A 19135-nucleotide genomic window follows, 5' to 3' on the forward strand; every position below is an offset into this window, starting at 1 on the left:
AGCCCGTCCCTTGTCAGGGTTTGTTCCCCAGATTGAGAGATCCTGTGCCCTGGGGTGGGATGTGTCGGAAGGAGAAATTGCCTCAGCAGAGGGGAGGTGGGCAGGGGGGCAGGCAGGCTCGTTAATGAGAGGCTGCTTTGAAGCCAGACTCATGGCTGCTCCCCACTCATTTCCAGGATGGAGAGAATAAGGAGGATCCTGAGGAGGAAGGCTGGGCAGGTGGCTCCAAAGCCAGCAGTAACCATCAGCCAGCCTTCCCAGGAGGAGAGCGGCCCCTCTGTCCCCACGGGCGGGGAAGAGGCTCGTGGCCAGGGGGAAGAGAGGAGCTGCATCGCCTGCTGCAGGAGGAGGAAGACAGCAGCTCCCCTAGCTGACCCTGAGGCACCTTCTGGGCCGAAATGGAGGTGGCCCAGAGTTCAGCTATGGAGGAGAGAGCCAAGAGAGGGCAGGAGCTGGGGAAGGCAGCTCTGGGGCTTCCTTCGCAGGAAGCCAAGGAGCCAGGAGCTGCGCCCCAGGGCCCAGCAGGAGCCGTCTGCCACCATGGCAACTGAAGGGCCCTGCGCCAGCCCGACCCTGGCCCCCGAGGAGCCTCCTGCCAGGCTCCCCCGAGGAGCCTCCCTGGCCACCAAGAAGTCTCTGGCCAGTACCACCCTGGCCACCAAGGAGCCTCCTGCCAGCCCCACCCTGGCCATCGAGGAGCCTCCTGCCAGCCCAGAGCAGGAGTTGAGCGACTGCGGCGCGACAAACACCAGCAGCTCCGCGTACTCCTGCGGGGCCAGCAGCTCCTCCGTGGGGTCTGGCAGCCCTGAGCTTCTAGGCTCCCTCTTTGGAGGTGAGGGGAGACCCAGGGGAAAGGGAGGAGGACTGGGGCGATGGGGGAGTAGTAACACCCTGTGCCCATCGGCTCGCCAAGGCGCCGGGACTGACCCATGTGAGCCCCACTAACACCAGTGGGGGTGGCACAGCCATGCCCCAAGGCAGGGGATGCTGGGTGGAGTCGGGGAGCTCCAGCCTCCCCTGATCATGTTGGGGTGGGGGGTTGACTGCCATGGAGCCCTGAGGCTGATGGGGCTGAGGGCGTCTCTGGGAGGGGCAGGGTGGGGCCCTCGCCGCCATGGGGCTCCTTACAGAAAAAGGGAAAACATGGAGCCTTCTCTGTCCACTGCATCCGCCCAGCAGAAGAAGGGATTAAACTTTCTCCTTCCCACCCTGGTGCAGATACCCCCAGTGCCCAGGTGTCGTGGGCTGAGGAGGAGGAGGAGGAGGAAGAAGAAGAGGAGGAAGAAGAGGAGGAGGAGGAGGATTTGTCCCCCATCACGGTGATCCAGCAGCACCTCCAGGGCGGAGCTGAGGTACAAAAATCCCCCAGCTGCGCTGCCCCCCAGTCTGTCCTGCTCCTTGTTCCATCCCCACCCAGGCAGGGGGGTCTTGTCCCAGAGAATCCCTCACCCCCAATGGGGGGACACATCTCCTCTGTTATCTGGCACCCCAAAGTGGGGACATTTGTCCCACACAGGCCAAGGTTTCTGCTCCCCGCAGACACTGTCCCAGTTCCAACCCCATGTCTGTGCAGGGCGACACTGGTTTTGGGAAGGGGGCAGCTTTCCCTGTCCAACCCACGGAGCTCCTGAGCCCTGGAGCTGGTTTGGGTTGGGCAGAGAGGTCCCTATGTAACAGGCTCTCTCTCTCTCCCCCCACCCCACTCCTAGCTGGTGGCGGACAGGGCCGAACAGCTCTGCTTCCTCCACGCTGTGCCGCGTCTCTGCTTCTCGGCACAGAAGCAGGGGCGGGACACCCTGGAGCCCCCGGTCTCCAAAGCGGCCCTCGTGGAGAGCATTGTGGTGAGTGGGACCCCGTGCCCGGCCCTGGGGCGAGGAAGCCAGACATGGGAGGAAGCGTTAGTGGGGAGGGAGTAGGAAGCAGAAGACGGGGGGTCCCGGGGCGGAGCGCTGGGGAGCAGGGAAGGGGAGAATTGTGACACTGCTGGGGAGCTGGCAGTGGGGGAGGGGAGGGTGGAGTTGGGGGGGAGAGGGGGAAGGAAGTTTGATGGATGGGAGGAATGGGGGGGCCCAGCCGGTTGGGGGTGGGGGTGACACTGGCTGTTTCTGCAGAGCACCTGGGGCTCCTCCCGGGGAAGTGCCAGTGCGTCTGCAGGGCCTGAGTCTCACATGCAGTTTTGTTTCCTTGGGGTCTCCCAGGAGCTGATTGAAAATCTCCCTGGTCCGTCAGAGCCAAGCTCCATCATGCCCAGCTCCATGGCCGCAGTTTGCAGCCTCAGGTACCAGGACCCTCCCGTCCAGCTGCCCTAACCCTGGTGCTGACCGGGCCCAGAGCCGGGAGTCACAGCTCCTCCCCCACCTAGGTTCCCCCTGGCTGTGGCTGTTCCCATCCCCCAGCAGAGGAGGCGGGAGCCGGGGGGTTGATTTCACTCCAGGAACGTGACAGCGGCCGTAGGGAGGGGATCACTGCGGGGGAGGGGGTCATGGCCATGGCAGTGCCAGCGCCACGCTGGTGCTGCAAAGCGTAACATGGGCTCCTCTCTCCTGCCAGCAAACTGAAGCCACCGCTCGCCCTGGAGCTAGAATCTCACCTCCTGCGGGCTCTTCTGAACAGGATGTGCACCCTGGGCACTGGGCAGGACACCACACACTTCCGGGTAGGTCCTGATCCTACTTCTCTGGCCCAGGAGCAGGCTCTGGTCCCTGCTCTCTCACTTCGATGGAGCTGCTGAGAATAGGGGAGGGGTGAGCAGAGCTGGGAACAGGCCCGGGACAAACTGGCAGGGGGGCCCTTCCCTCCAGAGGGGATTGCGTTACCCCTCCATGGCTGATCCCAGCCTTCCCTCCTCTCCTCATTCTCTCATCTCCTGCCTGGACTCTCCCGGCGATCCTACCTCCCACCCATTGCAGTTGTCTGGTCCATACTCTGCTGGGTACCAGGCACTGCACAGAGAACTGCTAAGAGCAAGGGTTGGCGAAGCAGCAGGCATCCGGCCATGGACTCTTGCTAAGTGTCCCTGGAGTGATGTGAATGGGAGAAACCAGGATGTGCCTTTTGAGTCTTGCCAGGGCTCCCGGAGAATCCTCCTAATTGTCCTCTGATTGGTGTAGCCCCATGTCCCATGACTGACGGATGCTCCCTTTTCTTGCAGGCTCTGCACAACAACTATTCTCAGAGCCTGGACATCCTGCTCAGGGGCCTGCTGACGGAGACCCCAACCATGGAGAAGCTGCAGCACCTCCTGGAGGTGAGTAGAATGGGACGGGCTGGGGTGGAATTTCCTCTTAGCTCCGGGGGAGGGCTGCAAAGGAGAGACTAGAAGAGCCACGGTTCCATTGTGTCCTCCCAGCTTGAACCCAGCTGGCCACACTTTCCCAGAGCTGCCAGTGCAGGGGGAAGGAGCTGGGACTGTCAGCCACAGCTCTGCACGGTTGCATTAAGCACTAACAGTGAGCACCAGGCCTGGCTGGGGCCTGAGAGACTGAAACCTCTGTGAGATGCAGGACATGGACCTCAGAGAAAAGTCACTGGCTCCTCTCTAGGGAGACCCTGAGATACAGGAGGAGCGTCAGGGAATCAGCTCTTGTGTCCTAGGGACACTGCAGTTCCCGGAGGGCCTGTCCTCGTGGCCGTTCCATCCATCCTACCAAGGCCTTTGCAGCTGGGGTCTGGGGCCCATGGCATGTGCTTGATCCTGACATGCTGTTCATGGATCAGGGGTTCAGCGCAAATAGACCAGCCCCATGACTGGCCATTGTCCCAGCCTGGAGAGACAAGGAGCTTGTGCCCAGCAAGGCGTGGGCAGTGTCATGAACCCCCTTTTCAAGCTCTGCGGCCAGGGCTCGGCTACTCCAGCCTGAGCACAAAGTCTCAGCCCCTTGGGGAGGGGGAGAGGCTGGTTTGTAGAGCATGTACGCCTGCCCGTTGACCCTCCCCTGCCTCCTTCTCCCGCAGCACATCCATCACTCTCTCCTGTCAAATAACACCCAGGAGAGAGCCAGGGCCGTACAGACCAGCGCGGCCCTGCTCCAGTTTGCCACCTCCCTGTCTGGATTTGACGTAAGTGACCTCTGACCCCAGTGTCCTGCAGAGTCAAGTGACTCATCCCCTGGCTAATTGGTCCCCCCTGGGTCCGTAAGGGACTGCGTTCCATAGGCCGCTGGCTGGCAGGGTCGTGCCTGGCCTCAGGGCCCTTGTTATTCTGGAGCAGCGAGGCAGCGAGTGCTCAGCGAGGGCCCTTGCCCTGCTCCCTTTGCTCCGAGCTCCCTTGGGGGCAGAGAGGAAGAGGGTCTCGCTCCTCTCCCCCAGCGCCTCCTACAAGGGGTGGGAGCAGAGCTCAGGTCCAGGGGCGCTGGGGAGCTGAAGGGAGAATGGTGATGGATTCCCCTCTCCTCCTCCTTCCACCAGAGCTCCTCCACTTCTCCAAGGCAGGCGAATTTGTGCTGCAGCTGGGTCTCTGGATATCCCACCCAGCCAGTGACATCAGCCAGCAAGCCAGGGGTGGGATCTATTGGCTTTACTGGCTCCTGCTTCAGAAGAGGGGTAAGAAACCCAGCTGGGCAATGGGACCCCATGGAAACGAGCCTCTGGGAGACTAGCTCCAGCTGGCCAATGGGACGCGTGTAGAACTAAGGCCTCTCTGCTTAGACCCACTGTAGCGGGGAAGAGGAACAAGGCCCCCCCTTGGACACTTCCTCTGCTGGGCAGTGGGACCCTACAAAAAGAAGCCCCCTCCTCTGAGGCCGACCCCAGCTTAGATGGTGACTCTTTCTCTCCCCGTCTCTCTGAAGTAGGGAGATGAGTGTGAAAGTTCCAGGGAAATTGGCTGCTTTATCTCAGAGCCCGGCTCTGTCCCCCAGCCCAGGGAAATCAGCCCACCCCCATATGGGGAAGCCAGCTCGTGAGGGGACAGGAACGGAGCTATTGAGACACATGGAGGGAAAGAGCCCATCCTGAGGGCAGGGGCAGGAGCAGGCACCACAGGGGACGGACACAAAGCTTGTAGGGTGTCACCAGTTGGGTAGCCAGGGCCAGATCCTGACTTCAGTGGGTGTGGGGGGGCTCTCAGTATTAGACACCCCCATGAACAGGCACCCACTCCCAGAGCACAATGACCGTAAGGGTCACATGATTACTGTGATGGCCGAAACAAATCTCCCTTCTGATACTAACCTGCCTGGCATGGACACTGCGATTCCATTGGGCTGTGGATGCCACGAGGAGCCTGGCCAGTGTGCACCCAGAAGGAAACAGGCACTGAAAGCGGAAGGCCAAACCTCCCCAATGGGTGTGTCTTTCTCCCCCAGGGCTCAACACCAGAGAGGCACCAGACCTGTGGTGCCGGGACGGGCTCCATGACCCCGAGCGCCTGGGGTATAGAAACCTGGCCAGGGTGGGAGAGGTAAGGACTCTCCGCCGGTGCATTGCAGCAGCTCAGGTGTGGCACTGTTTCCCGCTGCAGTGAGCCTGCTCCTTATTTCCACAGAGAATGTGAGGCTCCTGGGAATGTCCATGGGGTGAGGCGTGGGAATGAACCAGATCTAAAAGACCCCGAACCTCTAGCGGGTGAGCTGCAGGAGCTATCGCTGCTGGGAGCAGCAGGGGTCCTGTGTTGTCTGTGTGAGCTGGGTTCCAGAGCGCGCAGACACATTCCCAGCATCTCATGGCACCTGCGGTGAATCCTGCTCCAGAAAGAGCTATTTGAGGCCTCAGTGCCTGCAGCCTCCTACTGAAGGGGGTTCCTGGTCCATGGGACCCCAAAGGTTGGCTGTCCAAGGACTCTTCTTCACCTTGTGAGACACTCGAGGGATTTGGAGCGTGGTTCTGGGCCATTGCAAGTGCTCTGGTTCTTTTGGTTTTAGGTCTTCGGAGAAATATTCACCGGAGACCAGAAGAGCAGTTTCCTCCAGGCGGGCCTGCTGGCCATCCACCACCCCCTCCTCCATGTCAGCCAGGCTGGCCTGGTGCTGACCTATTCCATCTTGGGGGAAGCCGGCCAGCTGCTAGACGATGAGGTAACCAAAGAGGGGTCACCTGGAGAGAGACCCCCAGGGCCGTTCACCTCCAGGCCATTGAAAATCACTCCCATCCCATCCCCATGCGCTGACCAGGGAGCAAGGAGAGGGTGAACCCAGGCAGGTGCCATTGGTCGGTGCCAGCTTGTCCCCTGAGCAGCTCAAAGCAGGGCAGACCCAGCTCTCCAGCAAGGCTATTTCCTAACAGGAGTCACATCAACCCGACACACTGCCATTGCTCATGCTAGGAGCTGCCAACTCCCCTAGCCACCTGTGTGAGCCTTTCATCCCCCTCCGGGCCTCAGGCCGTTCCTAGAGCTCTGGTATCATGTTATCCCAGCCCCCACCTGCTCTGGGAGAACTGGAGGAGTCAGTCAGCAGAGGCTGCTTAAGTGCCCCATTCACCAGAGCCACTGCCCATGGCGTCACGTTAAGGACATGGGGATCCCTGGGGAAAGGTGTCCACTTCCTCTCACCCCACGGCACTACTGCCCAATGCCTCCCAGCCCCTCAGCTGGAGGGGGCAAGGGTGGCTGAGGGGACTCTGGGGAGCGGAGCTGAATCCCCAGATGGGTTGGGAGGTAGAACAGCTCTCAGGGGGACTGAGAGGAGTGGGGGCAGGAGTTCATTCCACAATGGTGGGAGAGGGGATGGAAGTCACTAGAGAAGAGGGAAGATTTCGTCTCGGGGGTTGGGCGGGGGAATCCGTCCCTCAGACGTGGGGAGGAAATTTTGCTGGCTCCCGGTGCCGTTAATACCCTTCGTTCTCGTGGGCATCGGAGTCTCTGATTGATCCTTGTTCCCTTGCAACAGGGGGAGATTACAGCCAACATCCTAGTGCAACTATTTAACATCAGGGTCTTCGGCCAGGTGCCCGACGCACTGCAGGGGCTGTGCTCCGTGGGGCAGCCTTGAAGAACGCCCCCCTCTTCGCATGACCAGCTCCCACCCCCTGCCGCAGGTACTGCTCTGTCCCACTTTGCCTGGGGGGAAGGGCTGGGGGGAACGGCCATAGACCTCGCAGCACTGAGAGAAACCAAGGCCGAGCACCTCGCTCTGGACACCCTGCCCCACCCCAACCCCTGGAACTGGGGCCAGGCCAGATACTGGTTGGGAAGAATCAGGCTGTGGCCTCAACCGGAAGAGGCGGGGCCTCTCAAGATTGAAAGGTCCTGGAGCATCGGCTGTGGCTGGGAGCCCCAGGGCCTTTAAATTCCCCCCACAGCTCTGGCAGCCGGGTTCAAGTGTGGATTTAAAGGGCCCGGAGCTCCCATGGCTGTGGGGAGCCTCAGCCTTACCCGGCTGGAGCCAGGATTTAAAGGGCCCGGAGCTCTTGCCGCTGCAGAGAGCTCTCAGCCCTTTAATTCCCTGACCCAGCCTGGGTGCTGGAGCTGCGTGGAGGGGAATTAAAGGGCTCTGGGATCTACGCAGCCACGGGGAGTGCTGAGCCCATTAAATCCCAGCCCCAGCCCAGCTGCTGGAGCTGTGTGGGGAGGAGGGGGCAGATTTAATGGGCTCTGGGTTCCCAGCAACCGCCGGAGCTCTGAGCCCTTTAATTCCTGGCCCCAGCCCAGCTCCTGGAGCTGCGGGGGTAATTTAAAGGGCTCTGGGCTCCCCGCAGCCGTAGGAGTTCTGAGCCAGAGATGAAAGTAAGCCGGTATGGGCCAGTACGGCGTAGCGGCAAGAGCCAGTATGCTGTGCCGGACCGCACCAGCTTCCTCAGCGGGGATTTAAAGGGCTCAGAGCTCCGGCATCTGCGGGAAGCCCAGAGCCCTTTAAATCTCTCCTCCCCTCCCACCGCAGCTCCGGCAGCCGGGCTGGGGCTGGGAATTAAAAAGCTCGGTGTTCCCTGCAGCGGCAGGGAGCTCCGGGCCCTTCAAATCCCAGCCCCAGCCCGGCAATGATCTGGCTCCCCGCAGCCGTGGCAGCTCCGGGCCCTTTAAATCCACACCCGAACGCGGCTGCCAGAGCTGCGGGGGAATTTAAAGGGCTCTGGGCTCCCTGTAGCCACGGGAGCTCTGAGCCCTTTAATTCTCAGCCCCAGCCTGGCTTCTGGAGCTGCGGGGGGTATTTAAAGGTCTCTGGGATTCCCACAGCTGCGGGATCTCTGAGCCCTTTAAATCCTGGCCCCAGCCCGGCTGCCGGAGCTGCGGGGGAAAATTAAAGGGCTCTGGGCTCCCCGCAGCCGTGGGATCTCTGAAGCAGAGATGTAAATAAGCCATTACGGTCCAGTACGGTGTACCAGGAAGAGCCAATATGCCGTGCTGGACCGCACCGGCTTGCTGAGGAGGGATTTGAATGGCTCAGAGCTCTGGCGGCTGCAGGGAGCCCAGAGCCCTTTAATTCCCCCCCCCCACAAGCTCTGACAGCCGGGCTGGGGCCAGATTTAAAGGGCTCGGTGCTCCCTGCAGCCGTGGGAGCTCCGGGCCCTTCAAATCCACACCCGAATCCGGCTGCCAGAGCTGCGGGGAGAATCTAAAGGGCTCGGGGCTCCGCATCAGCCTGAGCGCTGTGCCCTTTAATTTGCCCCGGAGCCCAGGGTTGATTTAAAGGCCCTAGGGCTCCCAGCCACAGCCGATGCTACAGGACCTTTCAATCTTGAGAGGCCCCGCCTCTTCTGGTTGAGGCCACGCCCCCCAGGATTCCGGCAGTACCGGTAAGTCCTGGAAATTATTTCCCCCCCGCTGTGAGCCCTTTAAATCCTGGCCCCAGCCCAGCTGCTGGAGCTGCGTGGAGGGGAATTAAAGGGCTCTGAGATCTATGCAGCCACAGGGAGTGCTGAGCCCATTAAATCCCGGCCCCAGCCCAGCTGCTGGAGCTGTGTGGGGAGGAGGGGGGAGATTTAATGGGCTCTGGGATCCCAGCAACCGCCGGAGCTCTGAGCCCTTTAATTCCCGGCCCCAGCCCAGCTCCTGGAGCTGCAGGGGTAATTTAAAGGGCTCTGGGCTCAACGCAGCCGTAGGAGTTCTGAGCCAGAGATGAAAGTAAGCCGGTATGGGCCAGTACGGCGTAGCGGCAAGAGCCAGTATGCTTTGCCGGACCGCACCGGCTTCCTCAGCGGGGATTTAACGGGCTCAGAGCTCCGGCGGCTGCGGGGAGCCCAGAGCCCTTTAAATCCCTCCACTCCTCCCACCGCAGCTCCGGCAGCCAGGCTGGGGCTGGGAATTAAAAAGCTCGGTGCTCCCTGCAGCGGCAGGAGCTCCGGTCCCTTCAAAGACCGGCCCCAGACCGGCAATCCTCTGGCTCCCCGCAGCCGTGGCAGCTCCGGGCCCTTTAAATCCACACCCGAACCCGGCTGCCAGTGCTGCGGGGGAATTTAAAGGGCTCTGGGCTCCCTGTAGCCACGTGAGCTCTGAGCCCTTTAATTCGCAGCCCCAGCCTGGCTTCCAGAGCTGCAGGGGGTATTTAAAGGTCTCTGGGATTCCCGCAGGCGTGGGATGGCCCCAGCCCAGCTGCCAGATCTGCGGGGGGAAATTAAAGGGCTCTGGGCTCCCCGCAGCTGTGGGATCTCTGAAGCAGAGATGAAAATAAGCCATTATGGTCCAGTACGGCATACCAGGAAGAGCCAATATGCCATGCTGGACCGCACCGGCTTCCTCAGCAGGGATTTGAATGGCTCAGAGCTCTGGCGGCTGCAGGGAGCCCAGAGCCCTTTAATTTTCCCCTGCAGCTCTGGCAGCCGGGCTGGGGCCAGATTTAAAGGGCTCGGTGCTCCCCGCAGCCGTGGGAGCTCCGGGCCCTTTAAATCCACACCCGAATCCAGCTGCAGGACCTGCGGGGAGAATTTAAAGGGCTCGGGGCTCCATGGTGGCCTGAGCCCTGGGCCCTTTAATTTGCCCCTGAGCCCAGGGTTGATTTAAAGACCCTGGGGCTCCCAGCCACAGCCGATGCTCCAGGATCTTTAAATCTTCCGGTTGAGGCCACGCCCCTCAGGATTCCGGCAGTACCGGTAAGTCATGGAAGTTACTTTCACCCCTGCTGTGAGCCCTTTAAATCCTGGCCCCAGCCCAGCTGCTGGAGCCGCGAGGGGAATTTAAAGGGCTCTGGGCTCCCTACAGCTGCCGGAGCTCTGAGCCCTTTCAATCCCCGCCGAGGAAGCCGGTGCGGTCCGGCACGGCGTACTGGCTCTGGCTGGTACTCCGTACTGGCCTGTACCGGCTTACTTTCACCTCTGGATTAAGTGACGGTCGAGGTTGTGAGACGTTCCACAGAGCTCTCTTGGCCGCAGTGCCCATGATGGAAGGCGGTACGTTCCGTTCAGGCATGACATTCATAGACATCCCATCTTTAAGGTCCATGTCTGCTAGGAACAGAGCGTGTCTGGGTCACGGCCCAGACTAAGTCGAGCATGTTAGACCCATTAACCACAGAGCCTTTGTACACAAAAGCCCCTTTATCGTTTCATGAAGAGAGATTTGTAGCCTGGCCCAGCTTCTTTACCAATACGAATGCATTTTTCTTAGAACGCTTCTTCGTGTTATCCAGCACCTGCTGAGCAACAGACTCTGAGCTCTTTGGTGTTTCTGGGGGGTTGCAGTTACATTCTGTCCCTGTTCTGCTAGAAACAGACTGATTTTCACTTTCTCCGCATCACTCGGCTTCACGTATATTAGGCACCTTTGAAGCTCGGCACTGTAAGGTTTAGCCTTTTCGTATTCGGCTCAGTCGGTTCTTTGAAGAACAGACTCGTTTCAGCATCCAGTAAGCGAGTTGCGGTCGGTCGTTAGGCCCCCTGAGGATACAGAGGTCGCCAGTGTTCTGAGCGAAGCGTCAGATTTTTCCCAACTCTCTTTAGAATTCCGTTCTTTTAGCCCCCCCCCCCCCGCCCTCCGGGGACACAGCGTCCTTCAATTTTCTGAATGAACCATCAAACTGTTGCCAAATACTAGAATATAGGGGAGCGGTGACGAGATTATGGTTTTGGGACAATGGTTTGTCAGTCCTTGGTGTTTTATTCACAACCCCTAGAGCACATGCTCTGGGGTTGTGAATGTGTGTGGTTCTGCACACGTTCAGAGCCCCTAGAGCGCATGCTCCAGGTTTGTGAATGTGTGTGGTTCTGCGCACGTTCAGAGCCCCTCGAGCGCATGCTCCGGGTTTGTGAATGTGGGTGTTTATTCAGGGTTTGCTGTGGCAGTGGCCGCTGAGGAACTGGAGTTGTGGTTGTTGTTTACCAGAGTCTTGTTTTGCCCTTGGGTTTGGCAGATATGAGGTTTGGACTGCCCGGATGCTTCATCTGCTCTTGTGCTGCTTTGCGTTGTTAAAGGTCTCCAAGCAGATTCCTGGCTCTTTGGCGGTTCTGGAGGAGGTGTCCTTGTAGCGCTGACTAAGCATTGTCAGAAAAGTTGCCCATGCCTATCGGGGGTGGGGGGAACCATTTTACAAAACTGAACTTTACCATCTTTCTCACCCACACTTATGTATTCACTTCAAATACAAAACCTCACAGAACAACCCAACCAATAAGCAAAATATATTTACTGGGCTTCATCCATCCATCAGTCACTGATGCTGGTGAATTTTCCCTTTCAGCTGTCTCGTTCCCTTTTCTTCTGAGCTTCTTTTCCCTCTGCTCTAAGGATCTCTCATGTTTCCACCGTACTGTGGAGCAAACAGCGTTATTATAAAACACAGGAAACCATCTTGTAAACTTAAAAACTAAATATTCATTAGGGGGGTTTTCTGTTTAAAAAGTCACAGCTTTAAACCAAATTATGCAGTTCAGGCTGTACGACAAACACACAAACACGGGTTTTGAGTTTATTTCTACCACTTAAAACATAAAACAAAAAACAACAAACAAACAACAACAAAAACCTCAAAAACATTTTTTAAAAATACATCTCATTTTGCAGAATAAAAACCAAACTGCTTTTAAAATCCATTTTAAACCATATTTTGCACGGGAAAAAAAACCCTGTTGGTTTGAAACAAACCAAGTACTTTTAAAACCCTACACCTATGCCTTGCTCAGACCCCTCTCACACACAAGTCAGCAGCTTTAGAAACACACCAAACCAAGTTTGCCTCCATATACTTTTCAAGAACACCCCTCCCCCCCATGCTTTTAAAAGCCAGTTGCAATAAAGTTCCGTTTCACTAAGGGATCATGTGTTGCAGGCACATGCTTGTCCCGTTCCCCCCCATGTGTGTTTGGGCCTTCAGGTTAAAGAACAAGCCAAAATGTTAGTGACTATTACCGCCAAATCCCTATACAAACTGTGTAATAACTGAAGGTTTTAAAAACAGTATTAAGCACAACTATAGTTAAAATGGTTTTTACCTTGGCCTGGTGGTGAACTGCAGCTTAAAGTTACTGGGTCCATGCTAAGCAGATCACGCTGCAATGAAGATAGGCACCATTATTTTCCTAAGACAGCCTGGGCAAAGAGAGGCATTATACAATATATAGTTTCAGAGTTCAAGCCAGCCAGCCGTACCTCTGTCTGCCGTCCAGCAGCCTTTCAAGAAAGTTTCTGTTGAAAAGGACAGTCTCCAACAGACCTGAGGTTTTTATACCATCTTAGCTCATTGTTTCAAACAGACTTCAGCATAGTAGCTGGCAGGTTAATTTAATCCCCACAGCTCTGAACTAATAGATCCTTAAGGACTTTAGGCACCTCTCCCGCAGCACCCGCTGTGGTGATCTGGGGTGGGGGGACCAAGCTGTCTGCACAACAGGGCTTTTTTTTTTCTGTAAGTTAAAATAAATGTTTCTGTGGGGCCTTCTCAGAGTATTGAGCAGTGTCCATTTCCAAGCGGGGGCCCTTTGCAGATATCAATGAATGTCTTGGGGCTTGTTTTTTTTTTTTTTTTAAACACGTTTCTTTCATGCTTAAAGTTTGGGATGGGGGTGTTTTCTAGAAAGAATGACCCAGAGCATTCGACCAACTCCAGGGCCATATTTAATCTGCCCAATAGTGTTCCACCAACTCCTGGGGTCATATTGAAACTGTCCAATAGCATCTGCGAATTCCTGAGGTTTTATTTCATTTCATATTAATCAGAACTCACCATCCACAACCACCCACCCACATCAAATTTAACGCTATGGCACCAAGGGTAAGTAATCGCAGTCCCCCTGGCTATTCAGTGAGTGGGGAGTGCGGTTAAACCCACTCAGTTCAATAGGATAAGTCAACTCTATTGTACTCAAACACACGTCTGAACAGCCTGTTTGTTTTACTGTAAGCACATTTTTTAGGACTTTTTCCCCCCACCCACAACATACATTTCAGCTTTTTGCTGTAAATGGGTCACTTTTACACACAAAACCCACAAGCGCTAGGTTCTCACAAACAATTGATTTTTGATTTAAAAGACATACAGCTCCTTGAAACCAAACCAAGATGCTTCATTAACACTTTTAGCTCACTTAAGGGCCAAAGGCCTTCGAACAGAAACAGAGATAGTCACAAAGCCCTTTTCAATAGGGTTTTTTTTTTTAATTTACAGCTGCCAAGTTTTCTATCACATGTTTGTCCCCTCACCATTCTCTAGCTGAATCCTTTTAGATTCCTTACAAATAGTCTTTTCCTTAAGCAGGGATCTGTAACTTTTTGTGCAGACTAGACGGCCAATATCACGCCGTGTCGTGGAAAAATGACCCCGCGTTGTGTTTGGATCAGAATCACACGAGGCCCCTTTATTACAAGCATGGGGGGGGCAGGGACCAGCGAACTGGCTTACCCCTGAATAGAGATTTTTCACAGGTTTTATAGCAAAAAACCCACAATTCATGATACACACGTCCTTGTTCACGATTGCCATAACTGGAGAAATGCTGTGCAAGTGAGTGGAGACCCTGACAGTGTTTTAAAGAAAATGAACCAGAAGGTGCCTGCAATTTTTCCACTCCAGCTGTAAGCAGGTTATTTTCTTTAAAACACAGTCAGGGGCTCCACTCAATTGCACAGCATTGATCAAGGTCCCCCCTTGCGCTAAATGTTCTTGGCTTAGGCACAGACATTGCACAGCAGAACCTCTGGCAATAACGGTGTTTAATCAGCTTTCCAAACCCAGCTCAGCACATAGGCCCCAGAGCTTGTGGTTTATATCCACTGAAGTCCAAGACACTCAGTCATGGGGCTGTTGGCCTGGCTCATCTATGACACGGCCCTCGCAATCTTCACAAAGCTTTTCCCTCAGGCAGTGCTTAAGGGCAGCATAAACAGCAACGCATACAATAGTCCGCGTGACTTTTTTACGCTCACAATGTGGCACTGGCCCAGTTAGTTCTATGCCAATCCTCCTCCGAAACACCTCATGGCCATCATCTTCAGAGTCCTCTTCAACAATTTGTATCGGCGTTGAGCAAAACCAAGGTGGGCCCGGTTCATCTTCCCTGCTCGATGCAACGCTGTCCAGGGCTTCCAGGCCGTCTAGAAAGGCAATGTCGAGCTGTTGAGAGATTTTCAGAACAGAAACAGTGTAAGCAGCCCACTGCTTGTTTTTAGATTTACACAACCCCCAGTTCCTTACCCGTTAAGAAGCGATTGCTTCTTAATCTTTCATTTACCTGTGTGATGCCTTTTCTGTTCACCTTCTCCACCGGTGACACCCCTGAGCCTCAATCGCATTCCACCTCTAAGGGGGGTGGACAAACAGAGGCCACCATGCTCATTGGGGTGTCTCACAAGCAGTTGGGTTTGGGGTTCTGGTTCCGGTTTATCCATCAATGGCTGGGCCGAAGGGCTCCCCTCAGTCGCTCCCTCCTCCTCCTCGGCACTGTCGCTGATGTAGCGCTTTCTCCGCGGATGGTCACCCTCGGGATGAAGACAGTCTGAAGTTCTCACGGGGATGGTGAAGGAGTCCAGGTTGCCTCTCAGCAGCCTTCCCATGATTTCTAAACCATGTGTCCTTGGTAAGAGATGGCCTCATCTGTCCGGTGCTGGGACTTATGGGGTAATGGTGCTGCACTCTTGATTGGCAGAGGGCCTTGGGAGGAGTTCTTAGTGGGGTCATACGGCCCACTTCCGGACGGGTCACGCTGCCCCGGAATTCTCCCTGATTGGTCAAAATCTCCTCTTAGGGCAGTCCTATTGGGTCAAACCCATCCTAACTGATAGATGGCGGTCGGAGGAGTTCTTAAAGGGGTCACACGACCCACTTCTGGATGGGTCACCCCACCTCTGAACTCACCCTGATTGGTCAAATCTCCTCTCAGGGTGGTCCTTCTGGGATGAAACCCATCCTGATTGGTAGAGAGTGGGGGAGGAGTTCTTAGAGGGGTCACATGACACACCTTGCTTCCAGTCATGTGGCCACCTTGACCCCGGAGTTAAAACCCCCCATGGGGCGGGACTTTCGGTGACAGGTGGGAGGGACTAAGAGTTCAACGGGTAGGGCTTGGGAGGGTCATGGGGATGGGTTAGGGTTTGATTAATGGTGAATACCAAGATTACATGGATAACGTGGAAAGAAATGTGGACTCGTTACCTCTGGACCGGGACTATGACTGCGCTATTGACCTACCACTTTGGTTGAAAGTTGCTTTTCCCTGTATTTACGCATTGTTGGGACCAGAACTAGTGGATCACCCTGCATACAGTCATGAAAACCAGTCCTAAGAGCAGGCCCTTTTGGGGAAGAAGAAATGTGGGACTCTGCTACGCCTCTCTTTAGACAATCAGCTCCTGAACAAAGTGATCATTTGAAACCATTACCCTCTGCTGTAAATCCCACAATTGTTGGCTCACAGGAAATCTGCAAAGAGTTTCATCAACCTTCATCTGCAAGGATTTCCAATCTAAGCAAGGATTTCACTTATACAACCCAAAATGCCATTAGCCTTCTTGGCAACAAGGGCACACTGTTGACTCATATTCAGCTTTTCGTCCACCGTAACCCCTAGGTCCTTTGCAGAACTGCTGCCCAGCCATTCGGTCCTTAGTCTGTAGCAGTGCATGGGATTCTTCCGTCCTAAGTGCAGGACTCTGCACTTGTCCTTGTTGAACCTCATCATAAGGGAATCCTGAATCAATTCTGAATCACTTAAAGGAGGGGAAAGTGATCAGGAACAGTCAGCATGGATTCACCAAGGGCAAATCATGCCTGACTAACCTAATTGCCTTCTATGATGAGATAACCAGCTCTGTGGATGAGGGGAAAGCAGTGGATGTGCTATTTCTGGACTTTAACAAAGCTTTTGATTTAGTTAGATTTGGTCCTGCTTTGAGCAGGGGGTTGGACTAGATGACCTCCTGAGGTCCCTTCCAACCCTGAGATTCTATGATTCTATGATTCTAAGGCTCGTTTGGGCAAGAGACAAGTGGAAGACAGATTTCAAAACACACAATGGACATTTTAACAGTCTGATATGCTATTTGAGCTAACTAATGGTCCCCTGACCTTGCAACACTTCATCAGTGATGTATTTGGGGACAGTGTCATCTATTCGGGTGACATACGTCTCTTTTTGGAGAACCCAGAGCAGCACATGCAGCACATCCGAACCTGGAGAGGTTTCGGCAGAATTGGAAAAGCGGAACCTCCAGCCAACTCTCCACAGAGTTTTGGGGTACATCCTCTCCCCAGAAGATGTTACGATTGATCCAAATAAGGTGGAAGCCATTCATAAATGGGGCGAAGTTGGAAGTCCTCAAGAAGTGCAGCGCTTCCTAGACTTCACTCATCCTGTGAAATCGAGACGTGCTGGCTCTCAGTGATGCTTAGATGGAAAACCATGCACCCCACACAGAGGTTGGAACCATCCACTCCCAGGTTGTCCTGAGGAGCCATGATTTCTCCAGGAGCTGGGTAAAGGGCACCGGGATCAGTCTGTCAAAGGTAGGGGAGGATCGTGTGAGGAGAGGGTCTAAGAGAGGAGGGGCGTGGGCTAGGCTCTGTATTTGGGCTTGGCAGGGATCGAGAGAAGGGACAGGGCTGTTAGAGGGCAATGCGATGTGCGAGGGGGGTCGGAGATGGGGGCAAGGCCTGAAAAGTTCAGCTGCTTTAGATCAACTGTGCCAGAGAATCACTGGTTGAAGTGACTGAAAGCTCTGAGCTGGGGCTGGCCAAAATCCTCCTACTCAGATGGGAACATGCCAAAAGTCTGCAGAAGCTCAGCCTCTGAGGTGAACGTTGTGGCCCTAACCTCTCTCTGCTCTGTACCTCACAGGATTCCAGCCGGCTGTTCCAATCCAGGAGGAAAACTGCCACCGAAGTCTCCCAGCACCTGGGCAGTGAAGTGCCACTTAACCCCGCTGTGATGCACAGACCTTGCCCTGGCTGTCTGCACAGGGCTGAATTTCACCCCTTCCGAGTGTAAGGAAATAATTGGCTGAAGGCCTTTTTCTTTCTGGATGTCTGTCTAGTGGGAAAGAACCATGGGGATTTTTAACCTGTTTCGCTCCCATGCCTGGTGCTTTAATGATGCAGAGAAGGGCTGATGCATTGGTTGATTTCCCCACCTTTTAATCTACTGTCTTCTTCTCTTTTAACAGGTATTCAAAGCCCCCTACCCCGTGCATCATATGGGCGTTCTTGGGGGCGCAGATGGCATCAGACCTGCACCTGAATAAATAATAGGGACTGAAATATGCAGACACTAAAGTTCTGCAGCCAAATTCTCAGGAACCTTCAATATAGGATCAGGATTTTGTTTTGAATTGTTTTATTTTTTTAAAAAGTGCTAAGCAGATGCTACCCTGTAAGAAGAGGAAACAGAAGCAAAAACTGAAAGACTGTTACTAAAACCAATGAACAGCTACAGAGAGTGGAGACCCGGCAAAGCAGACAAATTAATACTGTGAGTAAATAACCTGAAAGCAAATGGGGAAGAAAACCTCCTCTGGGTAATTGTGGCTCTTGGGACCAAAATCAGGTTCCTGGTACGTAGCCTGGCTGAGATCATCCCTTTTCCCTGGATCCCAGACCTGGGATTCAAATGTCATTCTCTGTGTGGTGTCCTTATTTTATTCCTAGAGAAAGGATCCCCAAAGGAGGTGTAAGGATCCGGGACTCTAGTGTCTGCCAGAAGCTACAGCCAGCTTCACAGGTAGAAGTCACTGGCTTTCCTACAATGCCACTAGTGCTCTTTCTGCTCTCCAGGTCTGCTCTCTCCAGCAGGACAGAGACACCCCTTAACTCCCTGAGTCCTGATTTCCTGCCATTCAGGGGGCTGAGGGTTTGCATTGCCCCCACCCCAACCATCCGAGACCATGAGGCGAACTGAGGCGGCTGCCTCCGGTGCCAAACTGTGGCAGGGCACCACTAGGACCCAGAGCGTAGAAAATTGTCTGGTGCTGGTGCATATGTTTTCTCTTTGCTGTAGACACACAGAGCTGGTGGAGTGCTGTGCTGGAGGAAGGGGGCACAAGAGACATAACAGGCAGGCAGGAGAAAAGGGGAGAGGGAATAACAGAAAGCAACAGGAGCTACAGGGAGAGAGAGGAGGAGGAGCCTCTTATGTACCTCTTGAGCACCCCCAGCAGTCTGGACTGATTAACACCAGCAGGAAATAGGAGCTTCCTATTTCCTGCTGCTTCCCTGAACCCCCTTGAGGAGAACAGGCAGTCAACTGAAGTAGTAGGAGCCGAGTAGGCCCTTAAGACGCTGATATCTTCCCTCATTCAGACCCTGCTACCAGCTTGCTTATTTGTCCCCTGCCACTCTAGCTGGCACAGAACAGCAGTCATGAGTGAAAGAAGAAAACGCCCCTCTGGGGCAGCATTCAGAAAAAGAAAGAAAGCAAAGGAAGCTTTTCTGTCTAAGCAGGAAGGAGCTCTCCTGAGATACACAGACACAAATGTTCACGGGGAGCCTTCCGGCCCCAGTGAGGATGTGAGTGGTGAGGAGATGCCTGATCTTCCAGATAGTCAGAGTGCAGGAGACCTGGCAGCTACTGCAGCATCCATATCTCCATGTCAAATGGATGTAACCATGCACATTCCTCTAGATCAGAGAAGAGTGTGGTGGAGGCGCAAGAAACAGCTGCTGCTGAGTTCAGTTCCTTAAATCTAGATGATCCAGGACTGTGGACCCACTTGAGCAGTAGCCTGAGGGACTTCCTTGTACGGCATGGGCCACAGGAAGTGAAAAACTTCATGTTCCCAAAGACAATGAAAATAGAAGTTTCCATCTAACACATTCCTGGTGTGAAATCGCCAATGGTGACAAAC

General features: G+C 54.8%; 1 protein-coding gene across 1 annotated transcript; it reads left to right on the forward strand.

The window, feature by feature from the left end:
- Nucleotides 1-540: 540 nt before the first annotated feature.
- Nucleotides 541-17183, forward strand: LOC120388821. The gene is made up of 12 exons (XM_039510915.1): nucleotides 541-643; nucleotides 1285-1352; nucleotides 1710-1841; nucleotides 2199-2278; nucleotides 2551-2656; nucleotides 3152-3247; nucleotides 3955-4059; nucleotides 4408-4542; nucleotides 5307-5401; nucleotides 5862-6014; nucleotides 6828-6975; nucleotides 17134-17183. The coding sequence occupies exons 1-10, from the start codon at nucleotides 541-543 to the stop codon at nucleotides 5968-5970; spliced, it is 1029 nt and encodes a 342-aa protein (XP_039366849.1). The 3' UTR covers nucleotides 5971-6014; nucleotides 6828-6975; nucleotides 17134-17183.
- Nucleotides 17184-19135: the final 1952 nt, after the last annotated feature.

This window comes from Mauremys reevesii, linkage group 22, assembly GCF_016161935.1.
Source record: "Mauremys reevesii isolate NIE-2019 linkage group 22, ASM1616193v1, whole genome shotgun sequence".
NCBI lineage: Eukaryota > Metazoa > Chordata > Testudines > Geoemydidae > Mauremys > Mauremys reevesii.